The sequence below is a fragment of the Phyllobates terribilis genome, unplaced genomic scaffold (assembly GCF_046119375.1).
Source record: "Phyllobates terribilis strain yellow unplaced genomic scaffold, ASM4611937v1 Scaffold_7__3_contigs__length_470593459, whole genome shotgun sequence".
In the NCBI taxonomy this organism is placed as follows: domain Eukaryota; kingdom Metazoa; phylum Chordata; class Amphibia; order Anura; family Dendrobatidae; genus Phyllobates; species Phyllobates terribilis.
In genome coordinates this window covers 173,906,950-173,924,904 of record NW_027362767.1, presented here as the reverse complement: position 1 = coordinate 173,924,904, position 17,955 = coordinate 173,906,950, and the positions used below count along the sequence as shown (strand labels likewise).

Genomic DNA, 17,955 nt, shown 5'->3' with positions numbered 1-17,955 from the left:
GGCTTGAGGGCAGTACGGTGTACGGGTCCTTCTCCCACTGGTCATCCAACTTGTGGAGCCGTCTTTTCCTCTTCAAGACCTGCTCTCCGGGTACCAGGGGAACAGCGGGAGCATACTGGTTGTAAGTCTTCTCTTGTCTTTCCCTAGCCTGACAGAGACTTCGCTCCACGCTCTCCTGTACTCTCCGGTACTGCTGCTGCCTCTCTGTGTCCCAGTCTGTTTCTGGTGAAGTGTCCTCAGGTGTCAGGACTCCCATTTCCAGGTCAACAGGTAACTTACCAGGTCTCGCCCTCATTAGGTAAGCCGGGGTACAGTTGGTGGAACCTACCGGGATGTGGTTGTATAGGTCCACCAGATCGGGCAACTTCTCAGGCCACAGACTGCGTTCTTCCAGGGGCAATGTTTTTAGAAGATCCATTACCACCTGGTTCATTTTTTCACAAAGTCCATTAGTTTGCGGATGGTAGGGTGTCGTCCTTATCTTCCGGCAGCCATACAGATTGCAGAATTCCTGGAAGACCTCCGCTTCAAAGGCAGGTCCCTGGTCCGTCAGCCGGGTTAGTATCTCTGCGACAGTCCTCCTCCCAGGTGGCCAAGATTTTACTTCTCTTTTGGCTGCCCCGGTTAGTTGGGCCACCAGGATGCTCACTTTTTGCTCTTCTGTGAGGGGGTACACCTGGAAGAGGCTATCCAGCTTTTCTCTAAAGTCATGCAGGGTATGTGACTCCCCTGAGTACTGGGGTAGCCAAGCTGCTCCCGGGATATAGGGCATGGTGAAGGGCATAACTGCAGCAGCGGTAGCGCTGGCGGGGGTTGAGGCAGTGAAGCTCTCCTCCGTATCCGACATCTTCCTCCCCCCTAGTGGACCGTGGCCTACCTTGCGATGATCCTCTTCCGTAGGCCGCGGCTCCGCAGTGGATCGTCAGGGTTGAGGACCTTCCGTCGCGCTCCTGTGACGTCGGCGTCTGCTGGGCTCCTTCCAGGACCTTACGCAACGTCCGGACGTGAGGCGGGGCTTCAGTTCTCGCGCGCTTTCGGAGTCCACGCCCCTCTTCTTCCCGCGCGGCGTCCTCAAGATGGCGTCCAATGGCGGGAAAACTCCACGGATGGCGGGAAGAAGGTCGAAGATGGCGCCGGATGGCGGGAAAACTTCGCGGATGGCGGGAAGAAGGTAGAAGATGGCGCCGGATGGCGGGAAACCTCCACGGATAGCGGGAATCTTCACCACTGGTAAGTTTGAACAGTCTTTGCTTTTCAGGCACGCAGTACCCGGTGGTTGCGGGCACGAAATCCTGCCGACTACGCCAAAGTTGACGCGCCCCTGGGTCTGTGTCGCGCTGCGCATGCGGGAGCTTACCCGGAGCCGGATCTGTGGAGGGTTGTAGTCTCGTGGCGGTGACCCGGTCCGTGCCCAGGGAGTCAAACTAGACGGCAGTCCATTAGTAGTAAATGGTTGATGACTACGCCACCCGTTGAGTGCAGCCAGGGGGCTGCTGCTGCAGGGCAGACCGCTGAGGACGATGGTGGGATTGTGCAGCGTGATAGTATAACCCCCAACGGGAGGGGTATGGCCTCAGGGCAGCCGACGTGGATGATGGGGGTAGCAGGAACCACTCAGAGACGGTACGGTGTAGTTCAGGGTCTTTACTGGTAACAACAAAAGACCCTCCCGGAGTACTTGCTAGCGGATGGGGCCTGGTCAGTCCTTGAGCAGATGGGATCTCCCCTGGCCAGGCGTAGTTGTAGGCCTCCCAAACTGACTGTACTCTTCTGGCTACCTTGCTAGGAGCTGATGTAAGTAGCCCACGTCCCTGAGTGTACCGTGTGGTGCTCACCCGTATGGCCGGTGACTCGGGGCCTTCTAATGGCTTCCGCTCCACGATGGCGGTGCTGGTCCCACGCGTGTGACCGTGCCTTCGGGCTTCTGGGCCAGAGGACCTGAAATCCCCTGCCTGACGGATTCTGCTGCTGGGCAGGAATTAGTCCCCACAGCCTCGGACTCCGGGTCCGGTAAAAAGTCTTCTTAGTCAGGGCGAACTCTGCAGCTGCCAGCCCCTGACTCCTTGTAACTGCTGTTTCTTCCTATGCTGTCTCTACTTCTTCTCTTCTTCTACTCACTCACCCTGCCTCAGCCCCAGGTTTATATAGGGGAAGTTCTTCCCCTCCCAAGACTGGGCAGGAGGTGTGGCATGCACAGGATCCCTGACTAAAGGACCTCCCACCTGCTCTCAGACATAACATTACGTTACTGTGGCAACCAGACCCCTGGGGTGTCACACGTGCACAGCAGAGAGGAGCTGAGCACCCGGAGCGTGGTGATCATTGGAGCCTGGCTAATGGAGACAGAGGGAGCCCAGCAGAGAGGAGCTGAGCACCCGGAGCGGGGTGATCATTGGAGCCTGGCTAATGGAGACAGAGGGAGCCGTCCTGGATGCAGGGGTGACACTCAGCTGACACTGCAGGTTCGCAGGGCTCTCTGTGTGAAATGACTCAGTCAGATGAGTTTCCACCTGCATGCTGATTGTTGGATGTGCGGGTGTTAAGGCAGGGGAGGGGTCGTAAATAGAATTCTGCTAACTATTTACAGGTTTATGGGGAGGAGGGCTGTGGTTGTGCACAAAGAGAGTCGGGAAGCCTCCTTCACACTGAGCTAGAGCTACTGTCGCACTGTCCTGTGTCGGTCACCAAAAGGCTTGAGGAGGAACTTCTGGGACCAGAGGGGATTACAGCTGAACATTAATAAATTGTATAAATTACTGCTTTACACACATTTATCTGCACGGCAGCTCATGCTCTCCTAGTCAGGACTTGTAAGGGTCTGTGGGGTCTTATACTGTGATGGGGACTACTGAAAGGGGGTCATCATATGATGTGGGGGGCTTGTGGCGACCATCATATTGTGGTGGGGACTACTGTGGGGGCCAATATTATTTATTTATTTTATTTTACTCACCGTATTTTTCGTATTATAAGACACACTTTTTCCCCCCAAATTTGGGAGGAAAAAGGGTGTGCGTCTTATAATGAAAAGTTATGGTTACTTGGGGGGCGGCGTCGGATAGGGGTCCCAAACACAGGAGGTTGGCGGCGGCTGCGGCAGTAGCGGGGCGATTCTTCGGCCCCGCCCTCAGAAGAAATGTCAGTGATTCAAAGCGGTGGTGGTGGCGGCGGGAGCTGGCCGAGTTCTCTAGAGATCTCGATCTGCGCATGCTCCGGCGGCCATTTTACAAAAGCACAGCGCAGGGCTATGTACAGGATAGGGAACCTCGCCTCTGCTCACTGCCGACTTCTGAGGACAGGGCCGCAGCATTGCCTCGATGAACTCGCCTAGCTCCCGCCGCCACCACCACCACCGCCTTGAATCACTGACATTTCTTCTGAGGGCGGGGCCACAGCATCGCCCGTCTCCTGCCGCAGCCTCCTCTGCCGCCAGTCTCCGGTATGTGTGAGCCTGGCTCCTGTGACGCCCCCTCCACTACCACTGCCCCCAGGTAAAAAGGATTATAAGGCGCACCATTTTATTTAAAAAAAACAAACAAATATTTTTTCCTATTTTGCACCCCAAAATTTGGGTTGCGTCTTATAATCCGCAAAATACGGTATATATTTATTTTACTCACTTATATAGCACCATTAATTCCACAGCGCTTTACAGACATTATCGGCACTGTCCCCATTGGGGCTCACAATTTACATTCCCTATCAGTCTGTCTTTGGAGTGTGGAAGGAAACCGGAGAACCCGGATGAAACCCACACAAACACGGGGAGAACATACAAACTTCTTGCAGATGTTGTCCTTGGTGGGATTTGAACCCAGTACCCTAGCGCTGCAAGGGTAAAGTGCTAACCGCTGAGCCACCGTGCTGCTTACTGTGTGTGGGGGAAATGTGCTGACCATCGTACTGTGGGTACCTTCATCATATTGTTTGGAGGTCCTGTGGAGGGCCAATGGGGCCATCAAACTGTGTGAGGATCATCATACAATGTGGCTCTGTGGGGATCATCATACTTTGCGGGGACCTTCATACTGTGTGAGGGGGGGTTGCTGTGGGGTGTGTGTGTGGACCATCATACTGTGTTTGGGTGCTGTCAGAGCTATCATATTGTGTGGGTGGTTGTGTGGACATCATACTTTGCTGGGGGGACTATGGAGTCATCATACTGTGCATGTGGGGGTTACAGTAGGGGAATTTACTGTAGGGTTTATCATACAGTGTGCTGGATGCATTTTTGGGGGTATTTAAATCTATAGGGCGATAAAAGGGTTGAGAATACTAAAAGGCTTCAGTATGGGCACATTTACTATGTATATGCTACAAGACATGTCCATTTCCCTGTCTTCAAAAGTAGATAGCTATGTCCTTTTGTGACTGCGCCTATACACTGTGATTCCAGTTACGTTGCAGATTTTTTTTTACGGGGAAGGGGGCCCAATTTGGACTTTTGCTATGGGGCCCCAAGATTTCTATGTACGCCCCTGTCGGTAAGCCTGCATCAATCTGGTGCAACAAGTTCATATAAGACAGTTTCTCTTTCTGTTCACACTCTCCAATCTGTCCCAGGATCTTGAATTCTTTCCTTATGATGGTTTGTGGTGTTAGAGAGGACTGTTTCCTGATTTATCTAACCCGAGCAAGGTAAAGGTTCTGTCTGAGTCTGTCACCCGTTCAGAGGTTTTGGTATATTCCCGCAGGGCTGTTGTTAGGGCTTTGAATTGTTCTTTCAATTCCTGTAGTTCTGTCTGCAGACGGAGATTCCCGCTTTTGGTAATTGGTGCTGCCCCTCCATCCTCCAACTTCAACCTGGTTAGAAACTGTGTTAGCTCCTGGAGGAACATCCCCATGACGTATTCAGTGTCTTTCTCCCCTAGCTCATCCATTTTTGCATTAATGGCAGCTAACAGTTGCCTGTGGTTATGTGCTTTAGAAATCTGTTCTTCTGACATCTTTATATGTTCTGCTACTGTTCTCAATTCTTCACAGGTTAACTGAAGAAGCAGCTCACTAATTCTGTCCATTTGTATTTCCACATCCATTGCTGCTAGTGAGTTTTCTTTAGGGCTGGTCTCCTTTAACTGGTGTAGCAGAGTTGAATTGAGGTGCTGTGCTGCTGTGTTTTTCCAGAAACTTTTCCTCTTCTTCCTCTACACGCTAATTCCCACTCAGAATTCCCCGTACGGGCCACCAATGTTACACGCACGCCGCTAGGTTCAGATAGGGCGAGACGGGTTTCATTAATTCTTTGGAATCCTGGGGGAACCATTACTCAGGGCGACCATATGTTGCAGCATCTCTCAAGCACACAATAGATTCAATTGCTGACCAAACATACCTGACAAGAGTCATTTTCAACAGTTTAACAGTGGAATTTAATCTGAAGCACGGCCAGTGCAATTCAGGGATATTACAGAAACAATCTTCATTACAGTACAGTCTGAGTTTCTTGAGCAACTGGCTCCAGTAACAATATAGTAGTTTCTTCACAAGGCACAATATTACAGTCTCTTCAGTAGCATAATTCAGCATAAATTAGATCTCTTAGCAGAACACTTCTATGCATACACAACCACAGGCTTTTCCTTCATAAGGACACAATAGTACACAGCATTCTTTATCCTGCATGGAGATGGAGGGGAAGAGTTTGATGAGGGAGATGATCCCTGTGACACAATTCCTTCCACTCCTTATCTTCCTGCCCGATAATACTCTGCACTGTTAGTTCAGGGAGTTTATCTGACCTGTGTTTAGTTTCTCTCCTGATCTGAATCCTGTTCTGTTGCCTTCTGTCAGATTCAGATAACACACCACCTTTCGGCTTCAGCCAGACTACAATAACAAATTCCCCACAATCCCCCTGGGGCTCTGCTAAAACACTCCCTGTCTCCTGTGACTGTGTTAACCCCTCTAGTTGCTGGATGCTTCTGAAGCACAACACTTCCTGTCTCCTGTGCTTGTGTTATTTGTAACAGCTGCTGGATGCTTTTGAAGCAACAGCACTACTTCTGCATGTCACGTACTGTATATATAATATTTATTTACGGATTTTCCCCTAAATAAATACAGATCTTAGATAAAATCCCAAAATTAATTCAGTACTCAGACTCAATCCTTTAAACTAATGCAGAGCTCAGACCAGACCCCCCCCCAAATTAAATCGGACCTACTTAATAAATCAGACCCTAGAGCAGACAGTCTAAATGAATCAGAGCCCAGAACAGACCTAGTAAATACCGTGAATGAGACCCCAAATTAGATCCAAATAAATAAATCAAAAACTAGGCTAGACACCCTAAATAAATCAGACCTCACACCAGACTCCATAAATAAATCAGACCCCAGACCAGATCAATAAAAGAAACAATCAGACATCAGACCACTATCATACCACTCCTCACTTTTGCGTCCTTTCTTCCTTTGAGTTCTAACACTCTAAGTCCAGTTGTTGGCCATCCAGATCAGGCCTTCTTAATTAATCAGACTCGAGACCGGACACCATTAATATATCGGGGCTCAAACCAGAATCTTTAAATAAATTAGACCTTAGATCAGACCCCCTAAAAAAATCGAACTTCATACCAGACTACTTTTAATAAATCAGACCTCAGACCAGAACCGCTAAATAAATCAGAACCACTTAATAAATCAGACTCCAGACCCACCTCTCCCACAACAAATCAGACCAAATCTCATAAGTAAATCAGACCTCAGACCAGAACTCATCAAAGAAATCTGACTCTTGAGCAGAACTACCCAATAAATCACACCTTAAACCAGACCCACTAAATAAATCCGATCATAGACCATACTCCCATGTGAATCAGACCTCAGGCCAGACACTGTAAAAAATCAAGCACCAGACAATTAACTTTCTACTACTCAATTCTGGGTCCTTTCTCCCTCTAGTGCTACTTCTTTATGCTGGCCTCCCAGACCAGACCCCTCTCAATGAATCAGACTTCAGACCAGACCTCACTAAATAAATTAGACTCTGAACCAGACCCCCTAAATGAGTTAGATCCCAAATCTTACCCTACTAAATAAATCAGACCTCAGCCCAGACTCCATATGAAAACAGACACCAGATAAGACCTCTTAAAAATAGCAGGCCCAGACTATTTACCTTTGCCTATCCTGCCTATGCACACCACTTGTTTGGACCTTGTGTGTTGGCCCAGTCAAGGACTTTGGACTGGAAGTGCTGTGGTGAGATGTAGGTGATGGCATTTTTTGCTGGATTCGTTTGCATGATGCAATTCAAATCCAATCAATAAGGCTCAATATAAAAAAACAATCTTCAGAGGCATCAGGACCCATCAGAACCAGCAACATGTGCTCCACTGATACCAATGACATACCAACTTAGTGACTTACTCTCTTTGGCACAACATCCGGTGATAACCACAAACAGCAGAGCTGGGATCGTCATCCTGTAAAGAATATAAAGATAGAACATGACTCTTCTTGGACATTGTCTATACTATGGTACATCACTAATACTCATTCACTCACATGTACATATTCTTAGAGGCTCCAATGACTGGAAAAACAGGGATTTTACTGGACTTTCTGATGGAAGTATTGATCACCTGTCTACTGCCTTAAGTGACTGGTTGTTGAGGGAGGGAAACTGTACAGATGTCCAAGGCTCCATTTCCAATGAGTCCATGAGAAATTGTATCCCTAAAACAACCTTCACATTCTTAACCTCCAGGAAATGTAAAAGTAAACTCTTCACGGCTTAAAGAGATTCTCTATCCTGGGACTGAAACATGACTATATATTTCTCATGTATAATCAGTAGCGATGCGCGAGCACTAAAATGCTCGGGTGTTCGTTGCTCGGGTCGAGCAAATCGTAATGCTCGGGTGCTTGACCCAAGTAACGAGCTCAATGTAAGTCAATGGGAAACTCGAGCATTTTTCCGGCGCCCCCTCCCCCCGCGTTCACGGATGTCTGGAGGGGGCCTAAAAATTGGTCAAATCGACATAAACAGTGCTCAAATGACATGGGAACAGCATGGGAAAGAACCCTGGAAGCATCTCTGACTCCCAGGTCACTGCTGTGAACAATATTGTTACGCCACTTTTACGGACTCACAATGAAACATACAAAAATGAAGCAAAAATGAATTTTCCTGGAAAAAATGTTAAAAAAACATTCTTTCCAGGGTAATGACTGATATATAAGGCAAAATAAATAACCAAAAACAAAAATGTTCCTCCACACCTTGGGCTATTTTCACACATAGTATTTTTGATGCGTTTTTGCACTTTTGCATTTCTTTCAAAGGTGAAAAATACATTCACCAGTAAATGTAATTTTAGCATTTTACTACCTTATCTGGCCATGTAGTGTGTGAGACATGATTAGACACATCCAGAATGAACACTCATTTCCAGCTGATAATATCATCTAGCCCCTGTCCCTATTTTAAAAGCAGCTAACAGCGTTATCAATAGGGAATAGATTTTTTTTTCAGCATGGAGTATAATACAATAATCCCTGACTAGATGCCTGTAAGACACTACCCGAACTGCTATAGGTCACCCGTATACGACTCAGAGATGAGAGAGGTAACGTAGTACCATAGAAAATAGAATTTAACTGGTTTTCTTGGTACGTTGCACCACCAAACTGTGAAGGAGCGCAAGCCACCCTGTCTGCTTTCATCAATTTTTAATTAGAGATCACCGTTAAAAATTATGAATCGGTCAACGAATGCATGGAAAAAATCTATGAAGTTATGCATTGTTGCAAGGATGTACAGTACAGACCAAAAGTTTGGACACACCTTCTCATTTAAAGATTTTTCTGTATTTTCATGACTATGAAAACTGTACATTCACACTGAAGGCATCAAAACTATGAATTAACAGATGTGGAATTATATACTCAACAAAAAAGTGTGAAACAACTGAAAATATGTCTTATATTCGAGGTTCTTCAAAGTAGCCACCTTTTGCTTTGTTGACTGCTTTGCACACTCTTGGTATTCTCTTGATGAGCTTCAAGAGGTAGTCAACGGAAATGGTCTTCCAACAATCTTGAAGGAGTTCTCAGAGATGCTTAGCACTTGTTTGCCCTTTTGCCTTCACTCTGAGGTCCAGCTCACCCCAAACAATCTTGATTGGGTTCAGGTCTGATGACTGTGGAGGCCAGGTCATATAGCGTAGCACCCCATCACTCTCCTTCTTGGTCAAATAGCCCTTATACAGCCTGGAGGTGTGTTTGGGGTCATTGTCCTGTGGAAAAATAAATGATGGTCCAACTAAACGCAAACCGGATGGAATAGCATGCCGCTGCTAGATGCTGTGGTAGCCATACTGGTTCAGTATGCCTTCAATTTTGAATAAATCCCCAACAGTATCACCAGCAAAGCACCCCCCCACCATCACACCTCCTCCTCCATGCTTCATGGTGGGAACCAGGCATGTAGAGTCCATCCGTTCACCTTTTCTGCGTCGCACAAAGATACGGTGGTTGGAACCAAAGATCTCAAATTTGGACTCATCAGACCAAAGCACAGATTTCCACTGGTCTAATGTCCATTCCTTGTGTTCTTTGGCCCAAACAAGTCTCTTCTGCTTGTTGCCTGTCCTTAGCAGTGGTTTCCTAGCAGCTATTTTACCATGAAGGCCTGCTGCACAAAGTCTCCTCTTAACAGTTGTTGAAGAGATGTGTCTGCTGCTAGAACTCTGTGTGGCATTGACCTGGTCTCTAATCTGAGCTGCTGTTAACCTGCGATTTCTGAGGCTGGTGACTCGGATAAACTTATCCTCAGAAGCAGAGATGACTCTTGGTCTTCCTTTCCTGGGGAGGTATTCATGTGAGCCAGTTTCTTTGTAGCGCTTGATGGTTTTTGCAACTGCACTTGGGGACACTTTCAAAGTTTTCCCAATTTTTCACACTGACTGACCTTCATTTCTTAAAGTAATGATGGCCACTCGTTTTTCTTTACTTAGCTGCTTTTTTCTTGCCATAATACAAATTCTAACAGTCTATTCAGTAGGACTATCAGCTGTGTATCCACCAGACTTCTGCACAACACAACTGATGGTCCCAACCCCATTTATAAGGCAAGAAATCCCACTTATTAAACCTGACAGGGCACACCTGTGAAGTGAAAACCATTTCCGTTGACTACCTCTTGAAGCTCATCAAGAGAATGCCAAGAGTGTGCAAATCAGTCATCAAAGCAAAAGGTGACTACTTTGAAGAACCTAGAATATAAGACATATTTTCAGTTGTTTCACACTTTTTTGTTAAGTATATAATTCCACATGTGTTAATTCATAGTTTTGATGCCTTCAGTGTGAATGTACAATTTTCATAGTCATGAAAATACAGAAAAATCTTTAAATGAGAAGGTGTGTCCAAACTTTTGGTCTGTACTGTATGCGATCAGAATGAACACTCATTTCCAGCTGATAATACCATCTAGCCCCTGTCCCTATTTTAAAATCAGCTAACAGCATTATCAATAGGGAATAGATTTTTTTTTCAGCACTGAGTATAATAGAATAATCCCTGACTACATGATTGTAAGACACTATCCCTACTGCTATAGCTCACCCGTACACGAATCTCAGATGAAAGAGGTAATACTGTACAATAAAAAATAGATTTTAACAAGCCCCAAAAAGTTTTTTTTGGATGTGGCAACAACAAGCTGTGAAGGGACACAAGCAACCCTGCATGCTTTCATAAATTTGTGAATAAGGATCACCATTAAAAAATATGAATCGGTCAACAAGTGCATGGAATATGTCAAGTAATGCACTGTGGAAGAGATGTATAAGACGAGAATGAACAGCACTCATCTCCAGTTGATGATACCTTGCACCTGTCCCTATTGTAAATGCAGCTAACAGCAGTATCAATAGGGAATAGAATAGATTTTTATTTTTTTTTGCAGCAGTACACAGTATAAAGCAATAATACCTGGCTGGATTGGTGCAATACGCTATCCATACTGCGATAGCTCACCCGTAAACGAATTTCAGATAAGAGAGGTAATATTGTAGAATATAAAATCTATTTGAATTGGCCTTCCCATTATTAAGGAGTGGGTCTCCTATACTGTTATTGCGTATATGTTATAATACCCCCAGTGGCACTAAAAAACATCTCTGACAAAATGCTAGCCGCCAGGACCTCCAAGGCGTAGAGAGACCATTCATGCCACGTGTCCAGCTTGGATACCCAATAGTATACCTCAGCATCTTCCAAAACGTTTCCTTCCTTGTCAGAGTAACCCGCGCATCAGTGCCTGGGCGCTGGAAGGGTCTGAGAAAACTGTCCCAGACCTTTAACAGTGTTCCCCTGCCTCTGCTGCATCTGCTTTGCTTCTCCCTTGCCTGTACTCCTTGGTTGTCCAAGAAACTGTGACCTCTGCAGCTAGCATTGTCAGATGGGATTTTTTTTAACAATTCTTCAATGATGTCCATCTGGTACTGCAACATACAACATAGGAGTGAGTCTCTTATGCTGTTATTGCGTATGCAGCAAGTTCAAGGGATGCCAAATATTAGGAGGCAGTCCAATACCAATTTAAAGAAACGTAGTGAAGGGTCTCATAAAAATTGTTTTTCAAATTATTAAGGACTAGGTCTCCTATACTGTTATTGCATATGTAGCGACTGCAAAGGCTGCCAAAAATTCAGACGCACTCCAGTACCCCTTTGAAGAGACGTAGAGGAGGGCCTCATTAAAAAAAAATTCCCATTATTAAGGAGTGGGTCTCCTATACTGGTAAAGCCCATGCACTTAGCTTACATTCTACAAGGAAATGGGGGGACACAATAGGTGAAAAGTGCTTGTTATTTCAGGTTATTTCAGGTCTGGCAATTATAATAAATAGGGATTTTCATATAAAGCTGCATGATTCGGTCATCAGCCAGTATGTTTAAGTGCAATACTCAGGTATCGAGTGCAGTTATCGTGTGCATGGAGGGTGTGGAGACAGATGAATAGTAGGGTGCAGGTTCTGAATAATATTTAGAAGGGGAAAGTCAGTTTACTGAGTAGTTGAGGTGGTAGGCTTGCTTAAAGAGATGGGTTTTTAAAGCACGCTTGAAGACATGGGGCTAGGCATCAGTCGGATCGTCTGGGGTAGTGCATTCCAGAGAACTGGTGCAGCACGAGAGAAGTCTTGAAGACGGAGGTGCAAGGTTCGGATTATGGTGATGTTAGTCTTAGGTCATTTGTAGAACGGAGGGCACGGGTAGGGCAATAGACAGAGATGAGAGAGGAGATATAAGGCGGTGCAGAACTGTGGAGAGCTTTGTGGGTGAGAGCGATGAGTTTATATTAAACCCTGTAGCGAATGGGCAACCAGTGTAATGACTGGCACAAGATGAGGGCATCCATGAAGTGGCTGGACAAAAATACGACCCTGGCTGCCGCATTTGTGACGCTCACAGCCCTCCCTGGGAAATGGGGTACTCGGAGCCGGGTCGGATGTTGGGGAGGCAGTCGTGGCCTGGACCCGTTCCGTGCCCAGGACCGTCACACTCAAAAAAGGGTTGTAATGGGCTATCAGGGTTGAGTGGTTGCTATCGACTACGCCACCTGTGGTACCTGGTGAAGGCCACCAGCGCTGCTGCAGTCCTCTGAGGTGGGATGTTGTAGCAGCCGACATTGATACTACTCCCCACAGGCGGAGCAGGGCCTCATGGCAGAGAAGAGGATGAGGGGGGTTATAGTGTAGGAGATCTGGTGCTGCGCGGTGCGGTGCCGAAATAAAGAGTCCAGAGGCCATAGGGGTCGACTTCCAGAGTTTTTACTCACGGTATAACGTGCAGCTGCAAGGCTTCTCCCTGCTCCTCACGGAGTTCTGCGGTCACCAGGAACGGGGGTCTGAGAACCTCCGAGTAATTCAAGTGCTTAATCAAGACCCCGCACCAGAGTGTTCCTAGACTTCAAACCGAGTCCTCTCCTGTCTGTGTGTGTAGATAGGCCAGGTCTCCCTCTGGACTACGCTCAGAAAAAGGGTACGGGTGGCGACTCCGCTCCTTCCGTTACCCGGTGGGATCCTCTGGGCCTGCCGGGCTTCCCTGACTAGGACGTAGAGTTGCAAAGTCAGGTGTCGGGGGCCGGTACCCCTCTTGCAGCCGGAATCCCTTTGACTAGGCCTGAATAGCGAGGACAGGTGGCGTATACCGCTCCGTCTGCATCCCCCTGGGATCCTTTTGCGGTGGAGCTACACTCCTAAGCTCCAGGCCTTCTTGGGTATGGTTCTTGACCGGGTTGAGACATACGTTAACTCCAACCTGCCCCTCGACTCAAGGCCAGAGTACGAGGGCCTTGTCTCCATCTACTGCTGGTTCACCCAGAAGTCACGTTCAGGGATGAAGATCACAATCAAAGACCGCGTACCCAAGATGGCTGTCTATAAAATATGAATTATTAAGTGTAACCTAAATGTGCGTTCTCCACCCTCACCCACTACATGGTTCCCCCTATCTTTTGGTTCCCCAGTCTCCCATTTTGCCGAGAGGGGCAGCACACTAGTGCCAATTAGCCCCCTCTGGTGGGAGAAGTGTGGTGTTGGATGTGGAGGTGGGGTCCTGACCATTGCACCGTTCTTACCTCGAAGGAGGAACACCACACCCCATTGAAGAGGTGCAGCATCCCTGTGGCGGTCGAACCCTCAGGGGCGCCACATTCCCCCCTGGTGAAACACAGCACGTCCACGGGCTGCGAAGAGAGTAAAACCTGGTACAGACCCTTTTTTTTTTTTTTTTAAATAACAGGTAACAATCTTCCCAATATGGGAGGCACTTCTCCTTTAATGTTACAAACTGCACATAATATAAAAGTATAAAAGTATAAAACCATCAAGAGACATTTTGCATACACAGACGGGTTAAAGTGCAAGTAAGAAGAGTCAGTTCAGAAGCGCGAGGGACCTGTCCCAAACCCCCAATGTAGGCCCTGGGGTGGCTGCAGGGCATGAAGATCCCGAGTTAGACCTCCAGGAGAGCCACTCCAGACAAGTTTTTCTTCCGAGGTCTGAGGTAGAAATAGCTGCGGTTTTTACATAAAACCAATAAGGGGCACCTAAAGAGATGCAAACTATATACAGTTAAAGAGTCAGTCTACTGCAAGTCCGCAGGGACAAATGTCTCTAGAAAAACTGGGAGGAAACATGGCAAACATTAATATAAACATAACATTGTAACTTCAAACAGGTTGCAGCCACCGGGGCCGCTTAATTCACGGGTCCCCACCGGGGAAAAGGCTCATTCCTCCCGACGGAGGCTGACAGGTCCTCCATTGCCGAGCGCGAGGGAGCATCGCTCCTGGACACCTTGTGAACATCCAGGGCGTACCACTCCCGCACCCCATAGTGCCGGGTGTATGACAAAGTCACCCGGGAAGAGGTTCCGACCAGGGTGTCCCTTTTTCAGCCGCGGCTCGACGTACCGCCGGCTGACGAAGATGTCTTGCTCATACTGTGGACTCCTGATGAAGCCCCATCCCGCCTCATGGTGGAAGCGGACAACTTGCCCTTCCTCACGGGGGCTTGGACGGGTTGCCTCCTCCTGGCGGGCCCTGGACTTTGCAGCCTTGGCGCGCACCTCGAGGTGCTCGCAGCGAACCTCCCTCTGTCGTTGCTCCTGATCGAGCTGGAGGATCTGCTGGCGACACAGCTCGCTCCTCCTACGCGCTTCAGCCCGGGTCTCCCGGGGGAAGCCCATCAGGTCCCCCCCTGGTTGTCCCAGGCCCACTCTTCAGCCGCCGGCCAGGTGACTGTAGGTGCGGGCAGCGGTGACAGCAGGGGCTGCCGTGGGTCCTCAAGAAGTGCAGACCAGTCCGGGTTGGGGTCGGTGGATACCCCAGCAGACTCAGGTTCTTCCGATTCGGGAGTCGGGAGGCAGCGCAGGTCCCCGCCGATCGCGGAGGCTTCAAGCTCCGGGGCAAAGACCTGCTCCCAGGTGACCGCGACGGGCAGCAGGTACTCAGTCATGAGGTCCAGGAGGGGCACGGTGGGCTCAGCAGCCGGGACAGGGGTATCACACTCACCCGCTCCTGGGCTGCACGCGACCTTTGTTGCTGCCTCCTCCTGATCTGCTGCTCCTTGGCGGCGGGTCCGGATGCGCTGCAGCATTTCTTCCCGCCACGCAGCGGATGCCGCTTGCTGGGCCTCAGCCACTCTCCGAGCAAGGTCCGGGGTTTCCTGGCGGAGAAACTCTATATCTCCCGATGTTAGAGACACGCCACTTTCTTCACTGACGGGAGAAGAACCTGGGCCGGGTTCGGAAGGCTCCGATAGACTCGCTTCAGCAGCGTCCATGTCCGCTCCTGAGGATAGCAAGTCTCCAACTGCGATGGCCGCACCTTGTTGCTTTTCCATTCCCTCCCCTTTTTGGGGCGGCTCCAGGGCGGTAGGCTGACAGGCACGCCTTCGTTCAGCCCATCCGTTTTGACGGGCATTACCCCGCGGATAGTCTCTGATGGAAGGGGCGGTCTGCTCTTTTGGCGCCATGGGGGAGCCTGGCCCATGATAAGAGGTGCTAGGAGACTGTCCTTTTGGTGCACTATGGTGTCCGTTCTTCTTGGGTGGGCACCATTTTAAGTGGAAACGACAGTCTAAGGTGTAAGGCACACAGTACCCGGTAGCAATGGGCAATTTCCTTCCTTTGCTGCGCCAAGTTGTGTGATGCTCACAGCCCTCCCTGGGAAATGGGGTACTCGGAGCCGGGTCGGATGTTGGGGAGGCAGTCGTGGCCTGGACCCGTTCCGTGCCCAGGGCCGTCACACTCAAAAAAGGGTTATAATGGGCTATCAGGGTTGAGTGGTTGCTATCGACTACGCCACCTGTGGTACCTGGTGAAGGCCACCAGCGCTGCTGCAGTCTTCTGAGGCGCGATGTTGTAGCAGCCGACGTTGATACTACTCCCAACAGGCGGAGCAGGGCCTCAGGGCAGAGAAGAGGATGAGGGGGGTTGTAGTGTAGGAGATCTGGTGCTGCGCGGTGCGGTGCCGAAATAAAGAGTCCAGAGGCCATAGGGGTCAACTTCCAGAGTTTTTACTCACGGTATAACGTGCAGCTGCAAGGCTTCTCCCTGCTCCTCACGGAGTTCTGCGGTCACCAGGAACGGGGGTCCGAGAACCTCCGAGTAATTCAAGTGCTTAATCAAGACCCCGCACCAGAGTGTTCCTAGACTTCAAACCGAGTCCTCTCCTGTCTGTGTGTGTAGATAGGCCGGGTCTCCCTCTGGACTACGCTCAGAAAAAGGGTACGGGTGGCGACTCCGCTCCTTCCGTTACCCGGTGGGATCCTCTGGGCCTGCCGGGCTTCCCTAACTAGGACGTAGAGTTGCAAAGTCAGGTGTCGGGGGCCGGTACCCCTCTTGCAGCCGGAATCCCTCTGACTAGGCCAGAATAGCGAGGACAGGTGGCGTATACCGCTCCTTCTGCATCCCCCTTGGATCCTTTTGCGGTGGAGCTACACTCCTATGCTCCAGGCCTTCTTGGGTATGGTTCTTGACCAGGTTGAGACATACATTAACTCCAAACTGCCCCTCGACTCAAGGCCAGAGTACGAGGGCCGTGTCTCCGTCCACTGCCGGTTCACCCAGAAGCCACGTTCAGGGATGAAGATCACAATCAAAGACCGCGTACCCAAGATGGCTGTCTATTAAATATGAATTATTAAGTGTAACCTAAATGTGTGTTCTCCACCCTCACCCACTACATGGTTCCCCCTATCTTTTGGTTCCCCAGTCTCCCATTTTCCCGAGAGGGGCAGCACAATAGTGCCAATTAGCCCCCTCTGGTGGGAGAAGTGTGGTGTTGGATGTGGAGGTGGGGTCCTGACCATTGCACCGTTCTTACCTCGAAGGAGGAACACCACACCCCATTGAAGAGGTGCAGCATCCCTGTGGCGGTCGAACCCTCAGGGGCGCCACACATTCAGGACGGATTGGAGAGTAGAAAGTTTGGTAAGAGGGAGACCAATCAGAAGAGAGTTGCAGTAGTCCAGACGAGAGTGAATAAGAGCGACAGTAAGAGTTTTAGCAGTTTCAAAGGTGAGAAAAGGTCAGATTCTGGAGATGTTTTTACGGTGCAGGTGACAACAGCGAGTAAGTGATCGGATATAGAGAGTAAAGGAAAGGTTAGTGTCGAATATGACCCTAAGGCAGCGGGCGTGCTGCTTGGGAGTTATGGTTGAACCCTCCAAGGTAATATCGATGTTAGGTGGAGTTAGGTTAGTAGCGGGGAGAAACACAAGAAGTTCAGTTTTGGAGAGATTCAGTTTAAGATAGAGGGAGGACATGATGTTAGAGACAGCGGACAGACAATCCTTGGTATTTTGTATTAGGGTAGGGGTGATGTCAGGGGAAGAAGTGTATAATTGGATGTCATCAGCATTCAGATGATAATGGAACCCAAATCTGCTGATTGTTTGTCCAATAGGGGCAGTGTATAGAGAGAAGAGGAGGGGGCCTAGGACTGAGCCCTGCAGAACCCCGATAGTAAGGGGACGAGGAGAGGAAGAGGAGCCGGCAAAAGATACCGTGAAGGAGCGGTCAGAGAGGTAGGAGGAGAACCAGGAGAGAAGGGTTTCCTTGAGGCCTATAGAGCGGAGCATAGTGAGGAGGAGCTGGTGATCCACAGTGTCAAATGCTGCAGAGAGATCCAGGAGAATCAGCAGGGAGCAGTGACCTTTGGATTTAGCTGTTAGTAGATCATTAGAGACTTTAGTGAGGGCAGTTTCAGTGGAGTGTAAAGAGCGGAAACCAGATTGTAAGGGATTGAGAAGAGAGTGTTAAAATAATGGTTCAGTTTCGACATCACCTTTAAGAAATCTTGTTTTTCTGTTGTTTACCTGTAAGGGGGAAGACCGGGGTGTAAGTGCTTTCAGAGCGAGGGATCCGGAACTGCCGGGGCGTACCTCTTGTTGCAGGGGGATGAAAGACTGCAAGCAGAGGAGTCATGTGACAGGGA

General features: G+C 48.9%; 1 protein-coding gene across 1 annotated transcript in view; it reads right to left on the bottom strand.

Moving 5' to 3' along the window:
- The window catches only part of LOC141155457 (jeltraxin-like), a 36,597-nt gene extending 21,626 nt beyond the window's left edge, over positions 1–14,971 (bottom strand). Inside the window, exons 1-2 of the mRNA XM_073642322.1 lie at positions 14,814–14,971; positions 7,372–7,427 (exon numbers count right to left, since the gene is read on the bottom strand). Of these exons, the coding sequence (XP_073498423.1) occupies positions 7,372–7,427; positions 14,814–14,971 (214 nt within the window). The remainder of the gene's footprint in view (positions 1–7,371; positions 7,428–14,813) is intronic.
- Positions 14,972–17,955: the final 2,984 nt, after the last annotated feature.